This window comes from Meles meles, chromosome 5 (genome assembly GCF_922984935.1).
Source record: "Meles meles chromosome 5, mMelMel3.1 paternal haplotype, whole genome shotgun sequence".
Taxonomy (NCBI): domain Eukaryota; kingdom Metazoa; phylum Chordata; class Mammalia; order Carnivora; family Mustelidae; genus Meles; species Meles meles.
Genome location: NC_060070.1, coordinates 16,705,147 through 16,729,894, shown reverse-complemented (window position 1 = coordinate 16,729,894; position 24,748 = coordinate 16,705,147). Strand labels below are relative to the sequence as shown.

General features: G+C 46.9%; 1 protein-coding gene across 1 annotated transcript in view; it reads left to right on the top strand.

The window, feature by feature from the left end:
• Positions 1-24,748, top strand: part of PPP1R14C (protein phosphatase 1 regulatory inhibitor subunit 14C) — an 83,524-nt gene that overhangs the window by 37,737 nt on the left and 21,039 nt on the right. Inside the window, exons 2-3 of the mRNA XM_046005640.1 lie at positions 19,682-19,765; positions 21,186-21,218. Coding sequence (XP_045861596.1) covers positions 19,682-19,765; positions 21,186-21,218 — 117 coding nt within the window. The remainder of the gene's footprint in view (positions 1-19,681; positions 19,766-21,185; positions 21,219-24,748) is intronic.

Below are 24,748 nucleotides of genomic sequence, written 5' to 3'. Positions count from 1 at the left end.
AGATTGTTTCTCAGAGTCCATAGTCTCTCATGGTTTTCTCCCCCTCCATTTCCCCCCAACTCCCTTCTCTCCATCTCTCCATGTTTTAAATTCTCTTGCAGTGGGACATTTTCTGACTTCACATTCTAGGCTACTCTCATTTGGAACCTTTAAAACTTTCCTTCAGATCAATTTCAAATGTTTCATTTTCCCCGCACAATTCTGGATGGAGTTTGAAAGCCATAGACGCCTTAACATCAACAACCACAGCTTGGAACTGTAATTCTGGCTGGTTCTCTACTGACTCTTTCAGCTACCACCTCCCTAGTGGGGTTGAACTGAATCACACAGATCTGGTCTCGGTTGTCGTCCACTCTGCTCCCAGACGAGAACATGTCCAGGAAGCTACAGGAAGAGGAAGGCCAAGAGGGTCCCTGTTCAGCAAGGCTCTTAGCTGGACCTTAGTTTCCCATTCCACTTGCACATTAAAGAGGGAAGAAAGATGGTTTTGGTTCAAACCACCTGTAGATCAAGCTGCCTGACCCAGGACAAATCTTGTCACCTCTCCAAGTCTTCATGTCCTCATTTGTAATAATAGCACCTGCTGTGAGGGTCGAGATAAGCCGTAATTAAACTCTTGATGGTAAAAGTTATTGGCACAGTGCCCAGCACAGTGGTACTAACAAATAGGAACTATTATTATTTTGAAAAAATAATACCCCCTTTGGTACTTCTTGACCAGCCCTAGGACCGTGCTTTGTGATAATTTGGCTTTTACACAAGTTTCTTGAAGAAAATATACACATTGGTTCTAAGTCACTCATTCATAGATGATTTATGGCTCAAGACTTTGTCTTTTTATTATTAATCAATGGACATAATAGTCTCTGCTCTAGGACTGATTTGCTGAATCTTAGAGGGTATAGACAGGTGGTATTAAGCAGTCATCTGGATGGAGGCCAGGAACCCTGAACAACCACTAATAAAACTTAGATTTTGAGCTCTGCCAACAGAGGCATTGCTCAGGTGTGTTAAGGAATTTGGATCAGGACTCATCTTTCTCTCGCCTGGGTCTGCTCTTGACTTCCTCAGACTGATCATAGCTCTCGCTGGTGCAGCACACAGAATAAGGCAGACACTGTGTGAGGCACAGGACATACTACTTAATCCTCAGGACAGCCCAATGAGGACAGTACTATTCTTACTTAGTTCCATTTTATGGATGAGGAAATAGAGGCACAGAGAGGTTTAGGTCACATGGTGAGTGATGGATGGTGCTGGGACCAATCCCCTGGTCTGCTCGGCTGCAAGTTGGCGTTCTGGAAGTACTATTCCCACTCAAAGGCAAAGTGATGTTGGATTTGCATTTATTGAGAGCAGATATTTCACGAGGGGACAACAATGTGCAACGAGGCCCTGAGGCCTCGGAACGAGGTCCTGAGGCCCACGGAAAAGGACCCATTACATATGGTCCCCAGTGTTGCTGGGACTTCATCTTGGAGGACCAAAGGGAGGCAGCCAGACTTTCTTTTGTGGAGATTCTGGCTTGGGGCTCTCTCCTCACTCTTACCACTCTGCCTGGACACACTGTAAATTCACAACGATGAACTAGAGGCAGGCCCCGCGTGCAGCAGTCAGCCCAGGCTGGCTGCTCTCCTGTTCCCTGAGACGTCAGAGGCAACTACGTTCCACGGGCCTCACCTCGGCCTTCTGCTTTCCCATAGAGAAAACGGGGACAGTTGCAGGGCCCTCCCAGTGCCCCACGGGCTCATGTGCCCACACACATTGCTCACTTCCTAGTGCGGTGGACGAGCTGTCTCCAGCCCAAGAAGGACCCTCCCTTCTGCAGGGGACCCCACCCTTCTGGCGTACTCAGGGATATTGTTCTGGTAACTTTTCCTCACTTTCCTGCTTCGTTCATTCCCCACAGAGCACAAACATGCTATTATTTCTTCATCCCTAAAAAAAAAATCTAGAATCGTTTCTTGACCACACTTCCTCCTGTTAGCTAACAACCCTGTCCTTCTCTTCAAAACAACTTGAGAAGGTTTTTGCGCAGCAGCCCCCCTCTTTTGCAGGGGATACCTGCCAAGACGGCTCGTGGATGCCTCCAGTTATGCCTAGTTCCAAACCCTGCATATACTGTGTGTTTCCCCTCTGTGTTCCTACCCGTGATAAAGTTTAACTAATAAATTAGACACAGTAACAGGTTAGCAACAATAACTAGTAATGAAATAGAATGGTTACAGCAATATATTGAAATTAAAATTTGCGAATGTGCTCTCTCTCTCTCTCTCTCTCACGATATCTTATTGCACTGCACTCAGCCTGCTTCTTGTGTGCTGTGATGGTGTAATGGTGTGAGCCTGCATGATGAGATGAGGGGAATGACCTAAGCTTTGTGATACAGTGCTAGGCTGCTCTTGAACTTCTGCTGCTTGGTCAGGAGGAGGGTCATCTGCTTCCAGACCAACTTTGACCACAGGTATTTGAAACTGGAGATGGTGGGTGGGATGGCTGCTTTCTTGAATACCAAACCCAGTCCCAGTCTCCCACTGTGTCTGGAACTGACTCTGGGATTCCACCCCAGCCCTGCTCCGAAGCTGCTTTGTTGAGTAACCGTGACTTCTGTGTTGCTCATCCCAATGGCCCAGTCTTGGTCCTTCTCTTACTTTCAGAGTTTGGCACAGGTGATCTCATTCCCTCCTCCTTAAGGTATGTTCCTCTTCTGGCTTCCCAGGCACCAGACTCTTTCCAGTCACTTTGCTGGTTCTCACACTTCTAATTTTACCCACTGGAGGCCTCAGGGATTAGCCCTCATCCTTATGACAATAGCCAAGTTAATGGAAGCAGTCCATGCCCATCGATAAGATGAATGGATAAAGAAGATGTATTTATATACAATGGAATAGTACTTGGCCACAAAAAAGAATGAAATCTTGCCATTTGCCATGGACCCAGAGGGTATTATTCTAAGTGAAATAAGTCAGAGAAAGACAAATACCCTGGGATTTCCCTTGTATGTGGAATCTAAAAAACAAGACAAATGAACAATAATGTAAAACAAAAGAGACTCATAGAAACGGAGAACAATCCAGTAGTTGCCAGAACAAGGTGAGGATGGGGAGGGAGCAGATGAACGAAATAAGAGAAGGGGAGCAGAAGCTACAAACTTGTAGTTATAAAATAAATAAATAAGGTACAGGGATACAATGTAGAGCATATAGGAATATAGTTAGTAATATGTAATAACTTTATGGTGAGGGATGATAGCTACATTTACCATGGAGATCACTTTGTAATGAATATACATGTTGAGTCACTGTGTTCTATACCGGAAACTGATATGATATTGTACATCAACTATACTTCGGTTAAAAAAAATTAATCAAGAAAATTGCTTGGTGGTAGATATTTGCTGTTCTTTAGCATCGCAGTGAGTAAAGTGGGGAGTCTGCTCACTGAAGTACTCATGCACATTGAATGTAGTTATTGACAAGAAATTTATGGGTGAGATGGAGCCAGTTCATAAATATAGTAATTGATCCAAGAGGCTGTCTCATTGTCTCTTGATCAATGAAGGCAAGAGTTATAAAAAGAATGTATTTCTATCTTCCCTCGCATTTTCTTTACTAACACAGCTAGAGAAGTTTCTGTTTATAGCACTTTCTTACGTAAACCTGCGTGACCATTTTATCTCCAGTTCTGGGTCAATTTCAAGAAGAAATTAAGTATTCATTCCATTACATGATTTCCTTTTATTCTTAACGTCAGTATTCTAGAAATTGTGTCTAAAGGTAGTTCTAGGCCTGACTATTTTATTTTGGTGAGAGCTTCCATTTATTCACTTGATAAAAATTCACCATGCAGGTACATGGTCCGGATAGGTGTGAGGGTTACAAAATAAGACATAGTCCCTACCCTCGAGGACCTCTTACTGTGGTGGTAGAGACAACAGATATATAAATCTTTTTTTTTTTTTTAAAGATTTTATTTATTTATTTGACAGAGAGAAATCACAAGAGAGGCAGGCAGAGAGAGAGGAAGGGAAGCAGGCTCTCCGCTAAGCAGAGAGCCCGATGTGGGACTCAATCCCAGGACCCTGAGATCATGACCTGAGCCCAGTGACTACACAGCTGTGGGAGGCCAGAAGACAGGAGATCCAGGTCCTAAGAGGACAGGAGATCCAGACCCAGATTGGGTCATGGGCAGTGGTCAGTCCGAATGACCTTCACCCCATCTTCTGATGTGCACTGGGTATCGAGGATGGAAGGCCCGAGATCCTTCAGCCTGGTCCCTGTCTGGGCTGAAGAATCCATCTCCATGAGTGGAGGGATGGGATTCTCTTGGTCATGTTACAGAGGCCGACTAAGAACCGTACTCCTGGTAGACCTTCACTTTCTAAATAAGAGCATCTCCAAGGCCTTCCAAAGGGAATCATCACAATATACTGTCATTATGCCTGCCGAACTACTAGCTGGGCTGCTTGGAACAGCCTAGAGTTTGGCAAGGATTTATGGTCATTTGGGGTAACCGGGTAATCATAAATCTTCTACCCTGCTTGCCTTTATGACAACTGAATTAGCTTGCAAGTGCAAAGAGCCTTTGGGACTTGGGATAAATCATACGATCGGTCACTCAACAGACAATTATGGAGTACCCACCAGGTGTGAGGCCTTCTGTCTCCTCTCTCATTGATGTCAGAAGTTAGCAGGCTAGCAGGGCATCGGATTCTTAAATCTAATTTCTGTTCCAGGGACCTTTTGATTTTGTGTTTTTTGTTTTTTTGGTTTTTTGTTTTTTTTTAATTTGCAAGGTTGTTTTGAAGATGTTGTTTTCAATCCAAATTATTTCCCACCCAGGAGAAACTAAATAAGGATTTGGGGAAAGATTTGACCATGTCACACCTCTTTCTGGGAATAAAAACATAGATCGGAGTAAGGCATTTGCACCTTTGTGATCAGCCACCGCTTCTTTCCTTCGACAAGGAGATCTGTAGTTCAATCAGTCCATTTGTGGAAATTAAAAATAAAGCATGGCATCCCTTTCTTTCTGTGCATTTTCCATGACTCGTGTGCTAAAATGAGTGTCTGTTCCAGTAGCAAAAGTGACAGATGAGGTAACAACGTGCTGTCTTAGTTGAAGCTTACTTTGTGATGAATCAAAATAACAGAATTGGTCTTTTTGGAAGGACTGGAATTGTATTTTGTGCTACTTGACTGGATCGAAGGTGAAACTCTCATAATCAGGGCTGACAGCATTTTGGAAGACAGATGAGAGTTTCTAGGTATAAGGAAGGTCTGGGCGCTCTTTCTTTCTCTCCCCGCCCCTTCACATAAACGTGACCTCCACCCGTCACAGACTGAGGCTCAAACTTCTGCCCCTGGCTTCCCCCTTTTGGTTCCCAGACCCATAACCTCAAGGCGGGGGGCACTCAAATCTCAACCCAATGTCCACAAGGATTATCTCCTGAACTCGCATTCCTCAGGCCTCAGACAGATGGAGGATGGGGGGAGTATTTTCTTGGGGAGGAAAAAGTCCGAAGAGCCCAGTGTAAGAGGCTCAGCTCTGACCTGTTGAGTTCAAGGAAAACCTGCTACAGATCCAGTGCAGGGGAAGGCTGACCTTCTGGTTGCCAGTGTTTGTCTAGGAAGTAATGCTGTGTACCCGCTTCCGTCAGTAGCCACTCCCACCCAGAAGGACCACACCAGTGGATCTCTGGCTCTGGGGGGCTCTGGGCTCATGTGGGGAAGGCACTGAGTTTGAACTGAATTGAATGTTTGCTGCTTGCCCGGGATCTGTATGACTGGGGAGATGGGTACGGGTAGCTCCAGAGTTAAAAACTCATTTTATAGGATTGGCAAATTGCTGATTTCCAGACTGTTATGGGATGTCTGGTGGTGGGTATGCAAGCGGCTGAAGCATTGCTTTCCAGGGTGGAAACAATCTGGTTATGACATCTGTCCCCCTGTCACCACAGGCTGTGAGGAGGAGGACTGGCTTCAGGGTTTTGTGTGTGGCCTGGCTACCCGACGTCTGAAGACCTCTCTCCTCAGGGACAGGAGGGCTGCTCCGTGGTGAGAGGTGTGGAGAGGGCTCAGTTCCCTTGCCAGAGCTTTGTTTTTCCTTGGCATTCCCCCTGATCTCACCTCATCCTGTGTTGAAGACCTGTGCAATGACAAACGCTGCGGAGGCTGGGTTTTTGGACTCACTTTCAAAATGGAGCCCCCGGCAGGAGCTGCGGGACACTCAGGTGAGCCCGGCAGTGCCATCTGCTCATGGAGGGCCTAGGAGACGCAGAGAGGAGCAGTGGCCGAGCAACAGTTGGGCAGGGATCGGTCCTTGTGTGGTCCCTGATTGAGGAGGGCGGAGCGGCCGCTTCTCGCTTGTGTGACTGAGCTTTGCTTCCACAGCCAAACCACGTGCCACAGTGTTCTTCTGTGTAGCTGCCATTCCATTTGCCTTTGTCTTGCTCCCAAACGTCAGGTGCGGGCCTCATGTCTCGTTCGTGGTGGAATCCTCAGCACCCAGCCCATCGTGGTAGAATGAAGGTTCTAGACGGGGAGTGGAGACCCTCTGTGAGGATGGCTCTTTTTTGTTTTTGTTGCCCTTCTCTGGTGTGGAATGTCTTCCCTTTCTGCGAAGACGCTCAACCCCTTCTGAAGCAAACTAATTGGACTGTGAATCCTCTGTGGCTCCTGTTACCTGTGTAGAGACTGGGGTCGAGTGGCTCTTGAGTGGGGGGCAGTGCCCAGGGGTCTGCATTTTCATGTGGGGCTTCTGAGGCAGGTGTTCTGCAGGTCAGGACTTGAGAGGGAGTGCTTCCTGCTTCTCGCCGCAGAGTGCTCTGGAAGTAGGCTCCTCAAGTGGGGAGTCAACAATCCAAGAAGGAACTCTGACTCATTCCCGCTGCTTTGATCACACACCCAGAATTTTCCACACCTTTGATTTCTTGTGTACTGCGCCATCGAGTCCCGTGGGGACCCTTTGCCACGCTCTTCAAGTACACTCTAACTGTTCAGTGGCGTGGCTGAAACCTGTTGACATTTTAAAAATCGAGTACTTTTGTAGAAGAGCAGTCACAAAATAAATTGCTAGACCTACAATTAAAAATTAGTTAAGTTTCCAAAGCACCAGATCTTAAATAAACTCTATTTTAGCCCCAGGAGACTGGCAATATATCACAGCCACTTCCCAAGTAGCTTCCTAATTACTTGCTTCTGTGGAACAACTGGCCTTTTCCCCGCTCCCTTATAATCTTGAACAGAGATCTAGACAGAGAAAGCTCTGTCTAAGACTTAGATTTCTCCTTGGCACCCTAGGTAGCTCGGTCCAGTTCCCATTTCCACTGCTGACCGGTAGGTAGTGTAGACTAGTACAGACACCGGTCCCTTGCCCACACCCCGGCTGCCTGTCCCAATGGATCATATCTTCTGGTGGGGACGTGGGCTTTTCTACCACAGCCCAGGAAAGAGCAGTGCTTACACCGACCATCTCTGCCATGTTTGTAACACGTGAGGCTCAGGTCTCCAACTGGGGGTTTAGCACGTTCTCTGGACATAGTTAGTTATTTCCCAGACTTGCCCTAGAACCCTGAGTCTGTTCGTATGTATTTCACAAAGGGTGTGTTCCATGGAAACTTGGAATCGCTTCCCGGGTTCCAGATTGGTGAGTGCCTGGGCTATTTCTGGTGTGTTGGAGCGTCCAGAAGCCGTGATAGTGAGGCAGTCCCTGGAGGGCCCTCTGGCTGCCGTCCAGCACTCTGGAAAGGGCGTTGCCATTCTCACGCTGCTCCCACAGTCACTGAAATCAGCAGGGACAAATCTCTTGCTCAGCACGCTGCATCCTGAAAGGTGGAGAACACACATGTTGGCATAAAGCCATGCAGATTGGGGTCAGCTTGTCTGAGTTTGAAACTAAGCCCTCAGCCCCTGAGTCAAGATACTCAGACATTTCCGGGAAACCACAGCGAGGATAAGACCTAACTCAGTGAATTTTTCAGACTTTAATTCAAGAAATGATTAGCAAGGGCTTCCCATGTGCTGGGTTCCATGCAAGGCACTGCTCTGGGGACTTACAGTTTAGGGAGGGACACCAACAGATGTAAAACTTGACCTGTATGGTACCTGCAACAAAGAAGTGTGTGGTCTTAGGAATACAGTTTCAGGGGTGGGGAGGTTGACCTTGGCACAAGCGAGACCAAGGAAGTTACCCCTTAGGAAGTGACTGCTGACTTCAGCTAACGAGAAGAGCATCCCATACATGCATGTGCAAAGGTCCTGTGGAGGCCTCAGTGGGGAGCATGTTGAGGGATCAGGGCTGGGCAGGGTTGGGGGTAAGGGGCAGGTACACAGCATGCCATGTAAGCCGTGCTAGGAATTTTGGTTTTAAGACTGATGGAAAGCCACCGAATGGTCTTCAGCAGGGCAGTGCCAGATTCGTGTTCTTAAAGTTGCTACCCTGGCTACTAAGTGGAGATTGGACTGATAGAGAGATGAGACTGGATACGTGGCAGCCATTGGGAGAAAGCGGTAATAATTCAGGCAAGAGATGATTTAGTGTAGATGTGGGGTAGTGGAGGAGGTGAAAGTGCAGGTCCAGGAGCCATTTAAGCCAGAGAACAGAGATAGACTTGGTGATGGATTAGATGAAGGGAATGGAGGGGCAGGTGGGGTCCGGGGCCACGCTTCCTGGAACGGGGACCTCGCCAAGGCAGAGTAGCACTTATTACGGGGAAATGATCATGGCAGTTTGTGAAGCAGCGCTCCATTTGGTCTGTTCGTTTCACACAGAAGTGCGGGTGAGTCACTTTCTTTGGCTGGTCTTTCTGTCTGAGACTAGACTTTGACCAAAGTTGGGTGCGCCCAGTGTGCCCAGGGACTTGCCCTCTGATCCCACCATGGTCCCTGGAGCAAGAGGTCCTCTAGACCCTTCCCTCCCCTGCCGTGTGAGGGAGATAATGGAAGGAACTTCTGGCAAGTTCTCCTCCTCAGGCAGAACGTCCCAGTGGGTGGCCCTGAGCTCTCACCTGTACCCCCATACACTCCTGCGGCATCCCTTCCCCTCCCCTGCTTCCACTGTTGCTAAATCTAGTATTGGCCTGGTGTATTTATTACAACAGATGAGCCAGTATTGATAGATAGATCTATCTATCTGTCTATCTGTATTTATTTATTTATTTTGCAGGGCAGCAAAGCAAGGGTTATTGAGTGATAGCAAAGTGAGAGTACAGAGCTCCCAAGGAGGGAGGGGGCCCAAGGGGGTTGCCACCAGAGTTTCTAAGTCCAGGGGTTTTTATGGGCTTGTTCGTGGGCTGTTTCCCTCTGATTACCACCCCCTGCAGCTGTCATCCAATCAGGGTTTTGTCACCGATCTGTAATATGGGAAAGGGTAGAAGGCTCCTTCCAGGGGTGGTGTCAAATCCTTGTAAAGATGGTTTCCCCTTCGGGCGGGGGTGGGGGAACCCCTTGTCCCTGCCTGCCTGACTGCCTGCCTTCCACTTCAAAAGGATTTTGATACAATTTTCTCAGCCACTCTCCAGAGCTTTCATCGGGGCTCACTCTTTGTTGTACCTTCTATGGGCTTGACCCTAAGGACATTTGTCTACCATTACAATGTCCTACACTCTCACTGCCCTTAACTGTCCTGTGCCCCACCTGTTCATCCCTCCTTTCCCCTCAAGCCTTTGGGCAACCGCTGATCTTTCCACTGTCTCCGTAGTTTTGCCTTTTTCCAGAACGTCATGTGGTTGGAATCCTCTGTCATGGAGCCTTTCCCAGTTGGCTTCTTTCTCTTAGCGATAGGTATATAAGGTTCCTCTGTGTCTTCTCTGTGACCTGAGAGCTCATATCACCCAGTCTGCCACACTGCAAGTGCGCTGTGCCTGCCGGTCTGTACCTGGAAGTCTCCAGATGGGAATCACAATTTCTTTTCAGTGTCTGGCATCTCTTCCACATGGCAGCTCTGTGACTCCTTCTCAGTCTTACTCTTCTGTGTACCTGTCAACCCTGAACACATGTAGCCATAGCAGAGGTAGCAGCTTTCCCAAGACAGGAGATGGGAAAATGTCCACATTCAATATTCTGTGTTACCATAATCCCAACACCCTGGTCACCCGGTTTCCCATTGGAACGATTGAGTCACGAACAGTGGGGTGACAGGTTTGAAAGTGTGGGAGGACTGCCTTCTAAGAACTGAGCTGTAACAGATGTTTGCCTTGGTGACACCCTGGGTCTGAGTGTTTCCAGCCTGAAGAGTTCTGCTGGGCCCTTAAGCACAGGAATGAATCATCATCCATCAGAAGACAGTCTTGGCCATATGACTAAAGGGAGGAGAAGCTGGACATAGCCAAGTGTGACTTGTTAGGGACAGGCTGCATGCCCATTGCCTCTTGTTCCCCATGGGTGATACCTGCCCTCTCTTCTGGGACAGCCCTTTATTCTCTCCCCATGTCCTTAGCTGTTGCCTGCGGCCCCACAGCAACTCGAGCTCATGGCCCCGCTGTCTTGTCCACGTTCTTGACCTGCCGGATCCCTCCTGTCTTCGACTTGACGTGCTTCTGAGTGTGTGTGTCCACCAGCCCCCTCTGCGCTGGCCTGGGAGCTTGCGCGTGGTGCTCCTGTTGATGCAGGTGCTGCTGTGGGGGACTGGGGACCTAGAGGCGTCCCCCTGCTGTGGGTCAGCACAGGGGGCGGTGGCCGTCTTATCAGTGCAGCTGAAACCTTCGGGACATCGATTCTGCCCTGGCTGAGAAGGCCGTCCTTGCCGTCCCTACAAACTGCCTTAGCTCTCCCTTATTGTCAAATACCTGCTTAGGAACACAACTTCTGATTTTTTTCTGGTCACTTTGGCATTGTTCATGACCAGCTGTGCATGTTGAGTGTTCATACGCAGAACGCAGAAATGCAAAGTGTTATTGTTTCCAGAAAGCTCTGCCTCTGGGGATTTTTGCTTACATTTGTCCCTGCCCCCGCCCTTTTAATCCTTGTGGTTTTGAGTAAGCTGGTGATGTGTTAGGTCTTTACACGCAATTTTCAGGTGTAAGGAGCGAAAGATGCACCAGAAGAGACATTTGTATTAAATTTTTAAAAAGAGGGATCTGCGGATCAGACGGGCTCGGAAACCTTAGCTACGTCTGAGGTCGTGTTACTGATCCTTGAGTTTGTGCGGGTTTGGGGAGGGGCAGAGATTGGGGGTGGCAGAGGCCTGCCCCATGTAGCCCATCAGTGGAAGAACAATTGACATGGGGGGCGGGGAACGGGGTTCAGATCTGGGAGAGCACCTCCCTGGCTAGGCTCGGAGCCATCCTGCCGCTTTCCCACACAGCAGCTCCTTTTCTTAGCATCTCAGAGGCCACCCCTGACTTCTCAGCGACCCAAGTGGAAGGAAAGTTACGTACTGCACTTCTCTCACCTGGTCTAAGGCAGCGTTGTCTCTTACCAGGTGATTTCTGCCGCCTCTAACGGGGACTCTGCTCACGCCCATACCTCGCACAGCCCAGCGCCATCCTTTCTAAAAGGTGACTCAGGTCACGACACCACTCTGCTCTAATGCGGAATGGCTTTTCTCTCACGGACAGGACAAGTCAGTCTTCACAGGGGCGCCACCCCAAGCCCACTCTCATGACCCTGTCTCCTGGCAGCTCTCAGATACACCTGAGCACTTGCTAGTCCCTCTTGATGTCTCCCTCCGGACATCCCACCCGGCTTCCCTCGCTTTCTTCGAAGCCTTCTATTTAGATATTTCTCTCACCGGAGGTAAAATTCTAGCCTTGCTGCTCCCTGTCCTTCCCGTCTACCTATTTTTCCTCCAAAGTATTCATCACTGTTTGCTGTGCTGTCTGGGGTGATTACGTGTTCATTGTGTGTCTTCCCCTTCCAGGGTTTGATCTCCACAAGAACGAGTGGGGGACTGGGGACCTAGAGGCGTCCCCCTGCTGTGGGTCAGCACAGGGGGCGGTGGCCGTCTTATCAGTGCAGCTGAAACCTTCGGGACATCCATTCTGCCATGGCTGAGAAGGCCGTCCTTGCCGTCCCTACAAACTGCCTTAGCTCTCCCTTATTGTCAAATACCTGCTTAGGAACACAACTTTTTGTCAGTTGTCTGTTCTTTCTCTCTGGCGTCTAGAAAGTGCTCGGCCGTGGTAGATATGTGGCCAGTAGATGTCGAGTGGGTCTACCTGGTGCTCTTAGCATTTGCCGTAGATGTGCCTTGTTCTAGAATAATCTCACAAGACCAGTAACGCGAATCTTTCTATGAGTCAGTGTTCATCTTCTATTGTTGAATGTTAAGGCGGCAGCTCTCCCCTGGGCTGCTGTGACATGAGGCTGTGTGACAGGTCATTTGCTCAGTGATAACGGTGGGAAGTACCAAATCAAGCACGTGAACTATCAGCAAATTAGAACCGTTTATGGTGTTTATCAAATCACGTCAGTGTTGCTCACCCGTATGGCATCATGTTTTCTTGGCCGAGAGGACGGGGGTGGCGCTCTGTGTGGGGTACTAAGTGGGTGTGGGTATTGACAATGGAGGGTGCTCTCCGTGCTCCGGAGGTGAACTTCAGCTGGGAGGTGTCTGGGCTAAAGGGAGGCACAGACTTGCTTTTCTGGAAGGCAAGAAGAGCATCCTTCGTGGATGTTACCTTAACCGTCCCTTTGCCACAGGATCAAGTTTCGTTAGGCTCTTTCATTTTTTTTTTTTTTGAAGGAAGAGTTTGGGGGGTACTATTCTTTGGCTTGGAGCCAGCTTCAACCCTTGGAGCTTATTTAAATTTTAAAATAAGTGGGTATTAGGGAAAGGCTGGTAACGTGGGATCAGAGCACTTACCAAGGGCATCGGAGCTGGGATGATCTCAATGTGTTTCCCCATTTTGGTTCCACGTGTGGTTGCATCCTCGTCCAGCCCCTCTGAATGCCTGGCCCCAGGCAGGTGTGTGCTGGTCCCCAAGCCCGTGTTGCCCAGTGCACTCAGCTCCGTTCTTTCTGCTCAGCTCCCCAGGTTTGAGGGCCCACGTGCTTTGTTCTTGGCTTCCTGGCCTCCCAGGTACCCTCCTCCAGCTTGACTGGAGTGTGTGCCCTCCGGCCTGTGCCGTCCACCACCATCGCCAACCACAGATCAACCACAGATGCCTTTCCTAGTTCTTTGCTTCACTGGAGCACTTCTTCCTCAGAGGGGAGGCACATCTATTAAGATGTAAAACCTGGGGTGTCTTGAAATGTCTGTGGTGTTTCTCTGACTCTCAGTTGGCAGTTTGTGGGCATGGAGGCATCCCATTTGGAAGTGGTTTTCCCTCAGGATTTTGAAATTACTGCTCCCTTGCTTGATGACACCGATTCTCTGCCTGCCTCTGTGACCTGTTCCCTTTCTGGACGTTTCCAGGATCTCCTCTTGGTCCCCTATATTCTGAAATTCCACAGCAATGTGCCATAGGGCAGGCCAGGTTCCTTTTTAAGTGGAAAGGATTTCTGGCAGTTTCCAGGACTTACTTAAACATGTAATGTAATATTTAAATATGTGCCACTTAAAACCAAGCATAACTCTTGATGCTAATGGTTTTTCCAGTTATAAAATCAAATCAAAATTGCAAATTGGCTGGAAAGCACCCAGCCAATGGAATCCAAGCACACAACATGAATTTAGAGTGATAGCTAATGTCACTCCTTTCAAGGTTAGGAAGGAGGCCCAGCCCTACCCCGTGCATCCCGTGAGAGAAGTCTTCTGGCTTCACCTGGTGGGCGTACTTGCCGGGCTAGGAATCTAACAGGTGTTACATGCATTTAGTGTCAGACCTTTGGCCTTTTACTCCTTAGCCCACGACGGTTATAGTCGTTCCGCTTGATGCCAATGTGTAGACAGAGTCGAGTTGAAGGTTAGAGGGTGGTCGTCCAGACGATTCTTTTTTTTTTTTTTTTTTAAGATTTTATTTATTTATTTATTTGACAGAGAGAGACACAGTGAGAGAGGAAACACAAGCATGGGGTAGTGGGAGAGGAAGAAGCAGGCTTCCAGAAGAGCAGGGAGCCCGATGCGGGGCTCGATCCCAGCACCCCGGGATCATGACCTGAGCGGAAGGCAGAGGCTTAACGACTGAGCCACCCAGGTGCCCCCGTCCAGACGATTCTTAAACAACATATGCTTGCTTACAGAAATTTTGGGGATTGTCGTTAAAATGAGAACCCGAAATGTAAATATTTTCACAGGGAGCTCCCAGCAGCCCTCGGCTTCCACCAGTCTCTCTTCCCTTTATGTTCTTCCGGAGCCAGCTGCCCCGCGCTCACAGCAGGCGGCTGGGAATGCGGCTGTGGGCACGGGCCCTTGCCTAGCCCTGCCCTGCTGCCCTCGTGTCCCACCCTGCGTGCATCCATCCGTGCCCCGCCAGGGTCACAGGCTCCCGCCCCACAGCCCTTCACAGCCCTGTTGGAGCTGGAGGCTTGCTGAGAACTGGGAACCTCTGGCCCTTCCGGGGAGCCGTCAGGCTGTGGGTCACAGAGCTGGAAAACCAGAATCCGTGTACAAGCTGTTTTAGCTCCAGCGCTCCTGGTCCTGTCACTGCCGCGGAGCTGTATTTTTTGAAATACAAGCACACTTGACGCCACGCTGAACAGGGTTCATGGCGTAAATTTGCTGTCAAGTTAGAAGTGTGTGTATATGGTATGTGAGTGTGTGTGCACACGTGAATGTGTGTGCATGAGTGTGTGAGCATGGGACTGTGCATCTGAGTGAATGTGCACATGGGAGAGTGTGTGTGAATGTGTGCATGTGAGAGAGTGTGAGCGTGTGAGTGTGTGCACACGGGAGACTGTGCATGTGCAAGTGTGTGTATGAGTTTATGCACATGAGAGTGAGCATGTGAGTGTGTGCATGTCAGGGTGTGTGCACATGAAAGTGTGTGCATGAGACTGGGTGTGGGTGTATGTGAGTGTGTGTGTGAGTGTATGCATATATGAGAATGAGCATGAGTGTGTACACGTGTGCCTATGAGAGCATATGCATGTGAATGCGCAAGTGCGTGTGTGTGTAATGCACGCGGGAGAGGATGTATGTATGCATGAGAGTATGGGAGAATGTGTGCGTGTGCAAGGGTGTGTGTGTTCCCACAGGCCAGCCGAGCTTCGGGAGCCTGCATGGGTGGCCTGAGTGTGTCCTCATGCCGGGGCCTGTTGTGCGCTCCCAGGGGAGTTGGCGGCCTCCAGGCTGCAGCCTCTGCCCGCTGAGGGCTGGGCCTCTGCCGCCCAGCCCTGCAGCGTGTCCCTTTGCGGTGGCGGTGACATTGAGGAGCAGGGGGCGGGGGTGGGGGGCGGCCCTGGGTCTCTGGCATCTGCTCCTGAGCTGGGAGCTGGGGGGGAGCGGGGATTGCCGATGGCTTACCTCTGAACTGCGTGCTGGTTGTGAACCGCCCCCCAGGTCCCAGATGTGTTCCTTATTATGACATTTTCCCCCAAAACCTCTGGGGCTTGAAACCTGGATCATCTCTTACCCTTTCCTTCTCCCTCACCCGCCACCCAGCTCACTTCCAAATGCCATCCGTTTTCCCTCCCTGTTAATCACGGTTTAAGATCTTTTCGTTCTTGCCACAATCATTCAAGCCCAGTTCGCTCACTCTGGTGCTTCTCGGCGGGTCTCCTCTCCTCTCCTCTCCTCCTCCCTTTTGCCCACGGCCCTGCAAGGTCTCCTCTCCTCTCCTCCTCCCTTTTGCCCACGGCCCTGCAGCCAGGCGGGCTCCCCTCCTTGCAATTTCCAGCCTTGCTCCGGAGCCCTCTGTGGGCCAGTCTCTGCAGGATGAGGGAAAACTGCAGCCTGCAAGGGGATGGATTTTGTTTGTTCTTTACAGGATTTTAAGGGATTGTTAGCCAACTTTTAAAATATTGCGATGTTTTTAGATTAAAAAGCTGTGTTTTCAACTTCTGAGAAGTTAGAAAATCTGGCGGCACTAATTGACAGGAATGGAGTGTTCTTTGCTGTTTTTCTTCAGGGTATGTTTACTCCAGTTTGCCATGCTCCTCGCTACTCCTTATAGTGCCCCAGCTGCCTTAGTGCTCGTTTCTGTAACCCGTTGCTCTCCATAGGCATTCAAATTGACAACACAGAGCTGTCTGACTTTCGGGCCAAGGACCTTCCTACATGCCATGTTTAAACTCACATTATATTTTTGCCTCCTGTGTACCATTTTGTGGTTAAGAGATTATCTTGTGGATAATCTCCCTACCCTCCAGCCCCCTCCAAATCCTGCCACTCCTCAAGGCCAGCTTACATGCTCCTTGGTGAAACCCTCCCAGGCAGCCCTTGGAGGAAGGTTTCCCTCTCTTTAATTACTCAAGCACTTGGGGTTTGTCTTTCTCTTTGGGTGCCATTGTATGTTATTTTGTTTCGAGCTTAGACTGACAGTCCTTCTCAGGCTGAGTCTCACAGGGCCTGGCCCACAATGTCTTGCATATAGTGGGTTCCCAGCAGATGTATGAACAAGAAGATGAGTGGTGATGATCAAGGGGCTTGTTCTGTGGTACCAACAGGAAGGCCTCTGACTAAAAGGGGGATATGTTGGCTGGTGACTTAGCCCAGGGACCCTGAGGAGATGGTTTCACTTAGTGTCACCATAACCCCTGATTTATTTTTAATGTGGGGAAATCCTCAAATCCAGCTAAACGTGAGGACATCAGAGTAAGCTGTGGCTGTGGTTACTCCCTTGTCAACGATGTGATCTGTCACTAAAGTTGTTTATTTGGTGACACTGCTCTATACATTGAATAGCGCCAAAGAGAATTTCCATGAACTGTGGACTATTTCTGCATTCCTCATTAAAAATTTTAAATACCCAATATGCATAGGGTTCTTTTTTTTTTTTTTAAAGATTTCGTTTATTTATTTGACAGAGAGAGATCACAAGTAGGCAGAGCAGCAGAGAGGGGTTGGGGGAAGCAGACTCCCTGTTGAGCAGAGAGCCCGATGCGGGGCTCGATCCCAGGACCCTGGGATCATGACCTGAGTCGAAGACAGAGGCTTCACCCACTGAGCCACCCAGGCACCTCCAAATATACATAGGATTCTCTACTTGATACTAGATCATTTCTTGCTCTCCAGGACTCTCCCATGTTTACTTCCATGGCCCGTGTTTCTATGTCATTGTGCCCCCGGCTTTGGTTTCGCCATCACCGACCTTCAGAACACACCCCTACTCCACCCTCCTGGGGTGTACGCAGAGCTCGGACTCCTCCCAGCCACTGACAGACAGGATGGGGGTAACGAGAAGCATCCTAGGTTGGTAGAAAGTGTCCATGCCCAATGTAATTACTCAGTCGGTGAAGACAGTCTGCTTCAGGAAAGCCAAACCTAGGTTTTCCCTGCCGTATACCCTTGGTAATGGTATTGACCTTGTGATACGGGGCGTTTTCTCTCCTCCTGTCAAGCTCCTTTGAGAGGGTAGGAGGCTTTGCTTCCCAATATCAGGGCCAGGTGGTGAGTGGACTCTAGGGCATTCCTGTCCAATGGAATGAAAGGTTCCACATCTGCGCAGGAGCCACGGGCCACGTGGGCGCTGAAGTGTGGCTAATGAGACAGCAGAACTGAAATTTTAATTGGATTTCATTTAGTGAATTTAAATGAAAATACCACATGTGGTTGCCATATTGGACAGTCCAGATCTCACGGGTTGGGGAAAATGGGTCAAATGTAGTAGCTGAGGGAGAGCCGAGTGTGTTCCTTAATGAGAGTACGGTGGATGCCTCATGCATGGGTGGGAGTCTGCTTTGCTAAGCAAGTAAAGGCCCATTTGGCCGAATTTGGCCGGACATCAGAGCTGAATCATGTTTGCAGGGAAACCCACTGCCGTACTCTTCTGAGGAGAGCCTTATTGACTTACTCTGTCCTTCCCTTTACGAATAGCAGACTTTGAGCTTCCCCTAGCCGTGATTCCTCAAGCAGGTTCTGTATCCTGCTTCCCATGCTCAAGGACGTTGAACCTTGACTTAAATAGAGACTTTGTGTCCTCACCAAATATTAACACCAAATGCAGATGACTGTTTTGGGGGGAGGGGTGGAGAAACTGAAGAGGGTTCTGTGTGGATCGTCAGATAGGAACTTGTGGGTTTGTCTCTTTTGCTTTTCTTGAGTAGAAGCAGCTGAAACTGGCTGTGGGTATTTTGGCCTTATATGGTAGTTTTTAAAGCCACACCGCGCTCTGTGGATGTAACTGAATTAATCTCTAACCACATGTACCAGAACGTAAGCCAGTGTGCGCTGGGCTCGGCTCCGATGGCCATTGGTTCAGCGTTCATGGGCCTGGGGAGGTTCCTGTGGGCTTCGTCCACACTGTGGCTCCCTAGCTGTGGTCTGTGTTTGTGGGCTGCCGGCTGTTTCAGAAACTGGTGATTTTCTCTGTTGGTGTTTCAGTCCCCACGTGTCCTTTCACTGTGGGAAGTCAGGTAGACCCTTGAGAGCTCTACCACCCATCTGTTTGTGGCTTTCTAAATGACTCCTTTCAGACAGGATTTCACATACACACAAAAATAAGAGGTGGGGCATGGGCAGCTCTCAGTGACAGAGCGCTGGCTTGCGGGGGAGGGGACATGGTGGCGGCCAGGGAGGCTTGTAGCCATGGATGGACGGAAGCAGCACGCACATCCAGTGTGGTCTTTCCCAGCATCCTGACCATCCATGGAGTGCAGCCTTGGGATCCGCTCAGCAGCCTCAACCTGGATAGAGGCTATGTTTGTACCTCCCTCCATTTCCAGCACCCCTTCCCCCCACTTCTAGGAGGATGGGTGAGGGGTGTGGTGGAAAGTTCCAAACTTCCCATCATGGTTTGGTCTTTCTTGTGAGTAGCCCCCATCCAGGAGCCCACCAAGAGTTACCTCATTAAAACTCAAGATGTTCCTACCAGCCAGGAATTCTTAAGGGATTTAGGAGCTCTATTTTAGGAACTGGGGTCAGAGACTAAATGTTAGAACAAATGTTGGAACCCCCATTCGTAAGGGTTTTAGGAGCTCTGTGCCAGGAACCAGGGTAGAGACCAATATATACATTTCTTATCATTTCACACCGGTATATCATATTCCTTAGTTTCCTCCAAATGCTTGGGTCCTCTTGTTTGTTGGAATAGGAAAAAAAAAAAAAAAAAAGAATGGTTAGGCACTATTAGTGAACACATCTCACTAGAAAGGAGATACTCAGGAAGTGAGCCTTGCCCCCCAAGACCAAGTGATACAGCCAGTACTGAGCGGCTAAGCCCAGATGTCCCTCATAGAGGTCTCTCTGTAGCTTCTGCAGACCCATCCCTGCGACGGGGAGGAGCTGGGGAGGAGATGACCCCTACCGGGAAGGTGTCACTGTTCTTTCTGTAATCTGCTGACTCCCATCCTCTACTCATAATTGTAGCTTCCTACCATAACTTAGGAAATTGTCATCTTTGAAATACTTTCTACTGCTTTGTGACTCTTAAATCTTTTTTGCCCCCTCTCCCCTGCCCCTTCCTTTCCCCCTCCTTCCTTCCACCTACCCCCTCCCTCCTCTTCCTCCTCTCCATCGCCTCCTTTCCCTCCTCTTCCATCTGGTCTCTCCTCCCACCCCATTGTTGATTCCCGCCCCCGCCCCGCAGCCGCCGGCTTGCCCCATCAGTAATCTAGTTATTTCTTTAAGTCAGCTAAGTTGGTTTGGTGCAATGTAGTTTCTCACTAAACAGAATGCTTTCCCATTTGCCTCCCCCAACCAGGAAGAAGAAATGCCAGAAGTAGAAATTGACATTGATGATCTTCTTGATGCTGACAGTGAAGAAGAGAGAGCTTTAAAGTTACGGGTAAGCAGCTTTCAAAATCTAGAACTTGCCTGTTGTGAGTGCTTGAATCGGCTTGCATCTCCGGAACCTGGTGTGCACTGATCCTGCCCTAGGGCAGCGTTAGCACCAGGACCCAAGCAGGCAGTGGGCCGAGAGGAGAGCAGGGGGGTGGCTCGGTATCCGTTCCCCTGCACTGCGTCTCTGATGGTAAAGCAGTTCTTGACTATGGTCAGTTCTCAAACCGCCTACCGGGTATGAGCTTCATCTTCTTGGAGGAAGAGCTGGTTCTTGCTTCCAGAAATCCATTTGCCAGGACAGGAAGTGATGTTCCACAGTTATGTGAGAGGAGAGGGGCTGGGCTGGATCTGGGGCGCCCAAGCCCAGGACTCTGGTCTCCCGGTTTTGGATCCTTTCACTCATGAAATCAATTTTTAGAGCAGATTGTTTACAACCTAATAAAAGAAATATTGTTAGGGTACACCTGCCTGGTAACCTCCTCGTACAACAGTGGATGTTGAAGCTGTCTCCTGTTTCCTCAGTCCAGAGCAAAACAACACTTCTTTCCCTTCCCACAGGAGGTCAGATCTATCATTTTAATATCTGCATTTGGGAGTGTCTAAAACCAATTAGCTTCTGCCCTGTCATGGCTCTTAGTGTTCACTGATAATTACTGCTAATGGCCGTTGGTCATCACCAATGGCAAGTGATCTCTAAAGGCAACAAAAGGACACATTTTAATGTATTAATGTGTTCCATGTGTTAATAATTACTAGTGTCCCTCCTGCGGTGAACAGTCTCAGCTTAGTGATCACTCCTTGTTGGTAGATTTACTTGGGACGCAACAGCATCTAGTTACGAAAGTTAGAAACAGTAACGCAGGCACCAGGTTCTGCAGAAAATGTAGTGGCCTATAAAACGTTTTTTATAAAATTAAGAACTTTGAAGGGGCTTTAGCTACTCAGGCCACCCGCTTTGGTTTCCAGGCGAGGACACTGAGGCCTGGTGGGTTGTGACATGGCAGTTTGTGGAGGAATCACAGCCAGACCCCTGGCTTTCCATGTCCCGGCTAATCATTACCGTTTCCCACAGGCTGTCTCGACTTAAGCATATACGGTTTACTATTAACCAGTTGGTAGACCGAAGGAAAGGCACGTGTGTGTTCTGAAGAGTGAAAGGCATTCGTGCGTAGGAATGCACAACTCTCGATATCTTCAAGACGACCCAACGGGTGCTGAGTTAAAGTCATATTTGTCAGTATATATATGTCATATATATTGTCATTATGACATATATGTCATAATAAAGTCAGATTGTCAATAGAAAATCTGGATTTACCATGTGTAGAAGAACACCATGAAGAGAAAATAATTTTTAATTTCACTTTTAAAATGATAATGGATTTTAAAATAATCAAACTTACCTTCTGTGTATTTTATTCTAGGAAGCTCTTGTAGACTGCTACAAACCAACAGAGGTAAACAAATCGCTTTTCCTAAATGCTGTGTTTGAATTCATTTTTATTAAGCCAGTTTGCATATTTTTAAAGCCAAACAACAATACATGGTTTGGTTATGTGTACACTAAGGAATTATTCTTACCCGTAGGTCAAGTGCATGCTTGACTAGTATTAACTTCCTTAAATGTATGCCCAGGCATATCTGGTTCAGGAAGATTCAAAACTAATGGAATTGGGTGTGTTGCTTGTCTTTTTAAAAAATTATTTATTTATATCTGATTTCATTAACATATACTCTATTATGAGTTTCAGGGGTAGAATTTAGTGATACATCAGTTGTGCATAACACCCATTACATCAAGTGCCCTCCCTAACACCCATCACCCAGTTATCCCCAAAAGCCAAATTCAAAGGTAATTATGAGAGGGTTTGGAATCGTTTTAGTAAAATGTTAGTGTTTTAGGAAAATGTTAGTAAAGTGTTAGATCTGTAACCGGAGAATGCATTCTTTTATTATATAGATATGCATTTTTAAGAAACATTAAGTGAAGTCTCTCATTCAGAAGAATTGCTTTTATTGGAAGAAGTTTTATGCTGTGTTTGCATATTTACCATCAAGTGGATAAATATTAGTATAAACTGTGGGTATTAATTTGGTTAGACCAAAGTATGTAAGGTATACTCCAAAGAGTAAAAGTATGGTGTAGAAATTAAGGATTTGATCAATCTTGGAAAGATTATAAAGGAAGTCTTTTTCATTTGTTCCTGTGATAAATCAGAGAAATTAGAAATCCATCCGATGTTTTTCGCAACATCGGAGCAGTGGTGTTAGGACTTCCGATTTTCGAAGTGATGTAATTACTAAGTGAGAGGAAAGCATACTTCCACAAGAGTGTATAAGATTTAAATGAATACGGTGTTTTGTGATTGTTTGGCTTGAGGCCAGTTACTTACTTGACCTTTATTCTTATAGTCTCCAGTGTTCCTTTATGCTGATTGCATCTTGCCATCATAGAGATTTTTAATTCTAATTTTAAAATTGTAAAGATATTAAGTATATTTTTAAATCAATGTAGCATAAAGTCATAGTTTTGAAAGCCAAATATACAACTAGGCTTATAAAGGAAATATAACATTGCCTGTCCCTTTCTTCAGTCCCTCTTCCTAAAGGTATATATTTTATATTTATATATTATATTCAAATAGATTTATACATCAACACTTTTGGCTGTTTTCCTACTATTTACTCTTGTATTCCTAAATATGGAAATATGGAAATATGATAGCTCCCTCACTCTCCCTGTAATTCATTTCCCTCCATCCCCTTGATAAAGTTATTGATCAGTATTTTATTGAATCAGTGGTCAAGGTTCATTGTATTATGATTTAAACAGATATTTTTCACTGCTAAGCCAAACAGTAACATATAACCATTGCTCCTTTTTTGTATAGCTCTTTGTTTTTTTCTGGAGTTCATGCTATCTTGTCTTTTATTTTTGTCTAGTACCTATTGCTATTTTTTAAAGAACTCTCCAATATCTTGGTCCAACAGGTAGTATCTTTTGTGTATACTCAAACCTGTCATTACTATGCTCCCACCCCAGGCTTTCCTCGTGGTGCCCCTATGCAACAATCTGGAAAAGTTATTCTCGGGGTCTACTGAGTAGCTACTATAATAAGATTTCTGTTCACTGTTGTCCTGTTTGATGCTTTGTTTCTTAAATCCCAGTCTTCCTCATTTTTGTGGGAGTACATCCTCCAGTAGGTTTTTGGGAAAAGATGCATAGAAGGTAAATGTTTTGAATCGTTGCATGTATAAAAATGTATCTTGATTAATAGTTTGGATGGTATAGAATTCTGGGATAAAATTTATTATTAAAACTCAATTTTAAGGCATTACCCTGTTTTTTAATCATTTCTCATATTAAAAAATCTGATGCCACTTCCATTCTCAGACTTTTGTATGTGACCTATTTCCCCCCCTCAATTACCTTTAGGATTATCCACACTGAAATTTTACGGTGATATGCCTCCGTGTGGGTCCTTTTTTATTCATGTGCTGGGTACTTTGCAAACTCTTTTAGTCTGTAGTTATATGTATTTCAATTATTCAAAAATTAATCAATTGATTATTTATTTATTATCAATTTCTTCCTCAGTATTCTGTAATACTGTCTCTCCCGTTATTTAGATATTACGTCTTTTGAATGAGCCTCTAATTTCTTACCTTTTTCCTTTCATTGTCCATCTCCTTAATTTTTTATTCTACTTTCTGAAAGGTTTCTGACTTTACTATCTAGGCTTTTTACTGATATTATAAAATTTCAGCTGTGTTATTTTTAATATTTAAGAGCACTTTCTTGATCTCTGTTCACTGTTTTGTTTTACTATTTCTTAGTGTTTCATGGACACATTTTATAAATTTTTTCTCTTTGAGGATATTCACAAATGTTTGATTTTTTTTTTTTTAAGATTTTTCTGCTCCCTGTGTGGTCTCTGTTTTCTCTGAATCTCACTTTTTTTCTTTCTGTTTTCATCTGTCTTTGCCTATTTTTGGCAGCGTGTCCATGAGCGTTAGGACCCAGTAAGCTGATTAAATCCGTGTAGCATGAGCACAGCTTGTCTACTGGTGGGTCTCGCCATGGAGTGATTAGGTTACAAACCAACTTTTTTTGGTGATGGTGGTGGTGGTGGTGGTGGTGTGTGTGCGCAGAAGTGGTCCCAACTCAACTCAAAATGTCACTATTTGAACACCTTTTTACTGAAAAGATTCAGGTTTTGTTTTTGTTTTTTTAAGAGTTTGACCATATAAACTCCTTGAGGAGTTGATAGTTGGATTAGAGGCTTTCTGGAAACAAGGACAAGGATAGAGGCAAGAGACCTCACCATCAGCTTTTTTAGGAAAAGAACTTTGTTTATAGTTTTCTGGGGAATTAACGGAAGAATTAAATTAATTAGGGGCACTTGGGTATCTCATTTGGTTAAAGCGTCTGCCTTTAGGTCATGATCTCAGGGTCCTGGGGTGGAGCTCCCAGCTCTGCGTTGGGCTCTCTGCTAAGTGGGGAGTCTGCTTCTCCCTCTCACTCCCTCTGTGCTTTCCGTCTCTTTCTCAAATAAATATATTAAATCTTAAAAAAAGAAATTAATTCGATATTGGGAGAGTTACATTAAATTGTTGTGAAAGGTTAAACAAGAATAGTAGAATCGTCAAGAAAGGTGATAGATTGTGTCACTGATCACGTGTGATGTGGGTGTGGGAGGGTTGCTGTTGAGAGTAGATCCAGACTCGGTGTAGACGTGCCCTTTACTCAGTTAATCGTTCCCTTCTTCACTTCTCCTCCTAGTGGGACAGTTCATGTTCTAGTATTTAGGTAGAAAGATTGGACTTTCACGAGACCTATTCTCTTCCAGTTGTTGCAGTATCTAGGAAACAAAATATTCACACTTGTTAACAGCCAGGCAGTTAAATGAAAATGATGAGTCTTGCTTCCCCCAGAACAAAAGTATTCCTCATCTGGTTTTTATGATGAGGTTTAAGAGATGAAAGA